Source organism: Leptopilina boulardi, unplaced genomic scaffold, assembly GCF_019393585.1.
Source record: "Leptopilina boulardi isolate dan_hultmark-lab unplaced genomic scaffold, ZJU_Lbou_2.1 LbouV2_342, whole genome shotgun sequence".
In the NCBI taxonomy this organism is placed as follows: Eukaryota; Metazoa; Arthropoda; class Insecta; order Hymenoptera; family Figitidae; genus Leptopilina; species Leptopilina boulardi.
The window spans coordinates 2664028-2670602 of NW_026137910.1; the positions used below are offsets into that span (position 1 = coordinate 2664028).

A 6575-nucleotide genomic window follows, 5' to 3' on the forward strand; every position below is an offset into this window, starting at 1 on the left:
TATACTTTTATTTATCTCTCTTACTCTTATTTGTTACCATAGCAACATGTAAACAACACTGCTTGAATGCAAACGTGTGATTGTTTCCTAAGGGCGCACTCACACCTTTTGGCTGCCTGCCTGCCTGCAGGAGTTGTCATGGCAACGTGTAGGAGTAACAAAGAGAGAAAATTCAAATTTGAATTTACTATCTCTGTTACTCCTTCACGTTGCCATGACAACTCCTGCAGGCAGGCAGGCAGCCAAAAGGTGTGAGTGCGCCCTAATTGTACACATTTGGCGCGAATTTTAAACCAACATACAAAAAAAAAAATCATTATTAGTAAATTGTCTAAATTTTGACAAAATTAAGTAAATTTAAAATCTTCTAGTTAAACTCTATTACTTATTTTTTAAATTAAATAGATTAAATAAAGAATTTTTATTGTCTTATTTTATATTATTATTGCTTATGTTTTAACCTCACTTTTATCATTTTCATCCCTCTAGTCATTTTTTGAAGAATTCCTCAAAGGAATGTAATGATTTTTATTTTTGAATTTCTTAATTTAAAAAGTGCAATTATTAATTAATTTAAAATAATTTTTATGATACTCTACACGTAAAAAGAGTGTCAATCATATTTCAATAAAATGCAATAAATGATACATAATTATATGTTCACGTGTTTTTGCTTTTATCGTCGCGCGCATCTATATAGCAGGCAAAATGTGATTACAGATAAAAAAAAAAAACTCTGAAGCGACTCTAGACTTCCCGTAGATTATAAAATTTTTACTTCAGTTCAATTTTGACCGAGAAGAAGGAGAAATCGACTGAAAGAAATAATTTCTTAACAAGAATAATGCCTAACATTATTAATGACATAAAATTAGATTTTAAGGACGTTTTACTTCGTCCTAAAAGAAGTACATTAAAAAGCAGATCAGATGTGAGTAATTATATTTTTTTCTTGATTTAATAAATAAATAATTTAATTTTAATATATTTATTACAAAATCATTTTCTGTGTAAATATTTGTGACTCTCTTTCATTGTAAATCATTTGAATTTTTTTTTTCTTAATTGATAAAAGAATATTGACTTGACACGATTATATATATCTGAAATTTATGTTATTTTTATAATAAATATATTTTTTTTAAATATATATATACATATATTCCACAAAATTACACACATTCTTAATTTACCTTATTTCTGTTATTTCAAAATAATAACATAGAATCTATGTATTTTCGTTTGTTTTCTAAAAATATAAATTATATTTTTGAAGAAAATATGAGCTGAGATTTTGAAATTCTTTTTTTTTTCTTTGAAATTTTAGTTATAATTTTTATATATTTTAAATGATTAAAATAAAAAATTTGTTAAAAATTTTAAAATTTATTTACTGAAAATGAAAATTATTTTATTTTTATGAAAAATTATTTATTTTCGTATAAGGGAAATTTTTTGTTATTTTTATTAAATTTTGAATAAAATTATTTCTTATAAACATTTAATAATTTATTAAATAAATAATATTTATTGTACATATAATCAGGAAGTATATTGTGTTAAATTTTACGTGCACTTGACTTTTATTTAGTGCTCTGATCTAAAAATATCCTTTTAGCTATTTCACTTTCAAGGTTTGAATTTTGTGTGATCGATAAGATATAAAAATCTGACAGGAAACACTTTTCACTTTCGATTATTATTATTATTATTATTATTATTATTAAAGAAAGCAATATGAAATAAATTTACGATATTATAAAATTTCTTTATGAAATTATCTTCATTTTATAATTTTATATTTGTTAGATAAAATTTTGATTGTATCTTATGAAATGATAAAAAAAAAATTTTTTTTTTTGTTAATGGAAAATTTAAAAAGATAAATTTTAGTTTTATTTTACATTTAGAAAAATGTTGAAAATATTATTTTTTAGGTGGATTTACATCGAGAAATAACGTTTCGTAATTCAAAACAAACATATAATGGAATACCCGTGATGGCATCTAATATGGATACGGTTGGAACTTTTGAAATGGCCAAAGTTTTGGCAAAGGTATTTTCAAATTTTCAAAAACGTCTGATAAAAAAAAAAAAATATTACTTCTATCTAAAATTTTTTTTTTTATTAATTATTTAATTATTTATTTACGTAGAAAATAATTATTTTTATTATTTAAATAATATTTGTAATATTTATGAATTTTTTATAAAAAATTTCACTTTTTTTAAAAAAAATTTCTGAAATGCTTGGTGTAAAAGCAACTTTTTTTTTTTTTTATTGCAACAAATCAATTTTAATTCATAAAAAATAAATTGTAATGAGTTATTTTTTTTAACAATAAAAGAAAAAAAATTTATTTATTTATTCTTTTAGCACGGGCTTTTCACAACTTTGCATAAATATTACACGGGAGAAGAATGGAAAGAATTTGCGGATAAATATCCCGATTGTATTAAATATACTGCCGCCAGTTCAGGAATTGGTAATGAAGACTTTGATCGTTTGACTAGTGTTTTAGATGCAGTACCAGAAATTGCATTTATATGCATTGATGTCGCAAACGGTTATTCACAACATTTCGTTGAATATGTGAAGAAAATAAGGGCTAAATTTCCCAATCACACTATAATAGTATGAAATTTAAGAACTAATTATTTATTTTACAAAATATAAAATTATTATTATTATTAATAATCTAAAAATGATTAAGGCCATCCGGGAGAAAATAATGGTTTTGTAGATTTCTTCTCATTTGAAAAAAATAGAATATTTTAGGTTGTAATTTTTTGGAAATAATAGAGGAAGGTACCCTGCCAGGGGCTCTTCTCGGAATTTTGCATAATCTTGATAAATAATTATTGAAAAAAATGTTTAAACATTGGCAAAAAGGGGTTTCGTAAATTACTTCTCATCTTTAAAGGATAAAGTATTTCGAGTTGGCATTTGGAGGAATAATAGAGGAAGGGTCACTGAGTGGGGCTCTTCTCCATTTTTGCAATAATATTTTGAGGAAATAATTTTATTAAAGATTTAAAGTGGAGTAATTTGGGGTAAGTTAGTTCAGCAGCGGCCACTAGCTAGAATTGGCGCCACCTTCTGGGCCACTGACACATAGATTCAATGTCTGTGTGCTCGCCTCCCCTACTGTCCCCACTTTTATCAAAAATCAAACTTTTATAATCACGATTTTCAATACTTTTTTATAAAATTACTTGTAAAAATGGAGATGATTCTTAATCAGCTCGCCCTCATCTAATTAATCCGACAAATCCGAACAAGATATTTCAAGTTATTTACGAGTAATATCTCGCGCGGGAAAACACTTTTAGGTTAGGGATTTTTCCCGGATGGCCTTAATTAATTATTTTGTAAAATAATTATTTAATTTGTAAATTAATTAGAATTTAAAAGTAAATATTTATTTATTTCAGGCCGGAAATGTTGTTACGGGCGAAATGGTCGAAGAATTAATTCTTTCAGGGGCAGATGTGATTAAAGTTGGCATTGGTCCTGGATCTGTTTGCACGACTCGAATGAAAACTGGCGTTGGATATCCACAATTAAGTGCAGTGATTGAATGCGCCGATGCCGCTCATGGCTTGAAAGGTCACATTATTTCAGTAAGTTTCATGATTTTTTTTTTCATTGATTATTAATATCAAGTAACAAGTTAAACATTGACATTGAAATAACTCGAAGACTATTTCATCGAGTTTCATTTCAATTGACTGAAACATTCTTTAAACCGTTATTTTGTATTTATTATTAATTTTGTTATTATTATTATTATTATTATTATTATTATTATTATTATTATTATTATTGCCTATTATTTATTTAATTATGAAAATATTAATTGATGATTAGAGTTCTTGAATGTATAAATGTTAAAAGCTATTTTCAATTTTTAAAAAATTAAAAAACAATTTAAATTTTAGATAATTTAGTAAATTTTTGATAAATAAAATAATTAAAATTAGATTTAGAATTAATAAAAAAAAATAATAATAATAATAAAATAATATACAAAATTGTAATCTCCAACAAAAAAAATTACATTTAAATGAGTTTGATAAGTGTTTTAATTTTTTCAATACTTGACGGTAATTAAATATTTACTATTTTCAATTTTTGAAAGATTAAAAAAACAATTAAAATTAGATTCAAAATATATATTTTTTTTCAAACAGATAAAATAATATTTAAAAATTTATAAATCTTAAAAAAGAAACGTACATTTAAATGAGTTTGATAAGTACTATAATTTCTTGAACAAAAGTTTAATTAACTGAAGTTGAAAAAATCTTCCATTCCCAGAAATTGAATTTCTAACAATCTTAAATGATTTTTAAATTAATGGTCTTTCGTAAAATATTCAGTTTAATTAAAAAAACCTTGACTTTTAAATTTCTAGTCACTATTTCATTATGTGATAAATTTACTATTATTACTATTGATATTATTATTTCTTTCTTTATTTATTTATTTAATTTCATTTTACAGTTCATAATTATTTTTCTCGAAATAAAATCTCTTAAATCTGCCTTAGTGATAAATTTATTTTATTTTTAACATTAAGATTATCGCATTGGAAAAAAACCTTAGCGCAAATATATTGAATTTCATATTCTAAAGATCATGTACATTCATCAGAAATTAAACTTTATTTTTCTATTTTTTTAATCTTTTTTTTTATATTTATTTTTACAATCTTATCTATATGATTCATCTATATATTGTAATGAAATTTTTTTTTTTTTTTATTAATCTGAGAAATTCAATTTTATGTAATGTTTTAATGTAAATATTATTAATTAAATTGATTTTACCAGGAAAATCAACAATTTTTTAAATTTACAATTTATGAAAAAACAATTATTTTACTCTAACAATTTCTTAGTTGTTTTTTTTTTTTTAATTCTTTAGCAGAAAGTATAGTATAAAATTAATAATATTTATATTTATGAGGTATTACATTTTAAATTTTCATTCAATAAATTTTCTTCATTAGAACATTTTTACTTAAATTCTTTAGGTTTTGAATTAATTCAAAAAATGAAGAAAATACATATTTTTTTAATTTTGTTATTATTTTGTCATCAATTTAAAATATTTAGAAGAAAAATTATTTATTTTTTTTTCTAATCACAAAAAGGTGAAAAAGTTTTGATTATAAAATTAGAATTAATTCAATTTTTGATTGTGTATAAAATTTGGTTAAATAATTGAATTTAGAAAATATTAAAATTTCTTTCAATATAAATTTTTATCTATAAAAATTAGAATTAATTAAAATTTAAAGGAATAGAGAAATTTTAATTGATTAAAATTTGAATAAATTGAAGTCGAGATTAATATTTTGAGTTTATTGATAAAAATTAAAATATTAATTAATATTTTAAGGATGGAGGCTGTATATGCCCTGGTGATTTAGCAAAAGCATTTGGTGCTGGAGCAGATTTTGTTATGGCTGGTGGTATGTTCGCTGGACATGATGAATGTGGCGGTGAAATAATAGAAAAAGATGGCCAAAAAATTAAACTTTTCTATGGAATGGCATCAAATACTGCAATGAAAAAACACGCCGGAGGTGTTGCTGATTACAGGTAAAAAAAAAAAAAAAACTAATTCTGTATCCCTTAAAGCATTTTCTTTTTTACTTTTTGCAAATCAATTATTTGAAAATATGAAAAATAGGACAAAAAAAAATTAGTTCTTTTTTTTAACATTTTCTACAGTTCCATTTTTATTGTATTTAAGTATAAAGTATTGTTGGAAAAAATCTCAGTTTTCAAATAAAAATAACAAAAAAAAAAATTTTTTCAAGTTTCTAAAAATTTTCTAAAGTTTCTACATTTTTATTTATTTGAATTTAAAAAAAATTAGAATTAATTTTTTAGAATTCATATATCTTGAAAAAATTTTTCATCTTGACTGGAAATTTTGAATTCTGATAATAATTAAATTTTAGATCATCGGAAGGAAAAACAGTGGAAATTCCTTATAGAGGACCGGTTGAAAATACAATATTGGATATGTTGGGAGGTTTACGTTCAGCATGCACTTATACGGGAGCCGAAAGACTTAGAGAATTACCTCGACGTGCCACTTTCATTCGATGCACACAACAGATTAATAACATATATGGACCTCCAATGTGAATCTAGTTTTTTTTTTTCATTATTTTTTGTTTGTTTTTTTAAACAAATCGCTAAATAAATTAAGTATTTTTAGAAATTAAATGAAATGTTTAAAAAAAAATCGTACTTGCTTGCAATATTATGGTATTTGTGAATGAATGCACGTGGATAAAGTAATCCAAAAAAAAAAAAAAAAAGAAAGTTTGCCTGAAAATCGTTTTTCATATCTAATTAATATAATTTAATTAAATAATTTTAATTCAAAAGCAATTAACATATGAAATGTTTGTGCTTCCATGGTATTATAATAGCGCAATATGTAATTTTAATTGTCAAAAAAGCTGTGAAAAACGTCAAATACTTATTGTCAATTTGTTAAGGGTGCTCTTTGTTATATGCGTATATATTATTATATTATATACACGAAAAA

At 23.1% G+C, this 6575-nt stretch overlaps 1 protein-coding gene across 1 annotated transcript; it reads left to right on the forward strand.

The window, feature by feature from the left end:
• Positions 1-714: 714 nt before the first annotated feature.
• Positions 715-6346, forward strand: LOC127286037 (GMP reductase 1-like). The gene is made up of 6 exons (XM_051312318.1): positions 715-931; positions 1938-2057; positions 2379-2636; positions 3437-3625; positions 5409-5611; positions 5977-6346. The coding sequence occupies exons 1-6, from the start codon at positions 845-847 to the stop codon at positions 6164-6166; spliced, it is 1047 nt and encodes a 348-aa protein (XP_051168275.1). The 5' UTR covers positions 715-844; the 3' UTR covers positions 6167-6346.
• Positions 6347-6575: the final 229 nt, after the last annotated feature.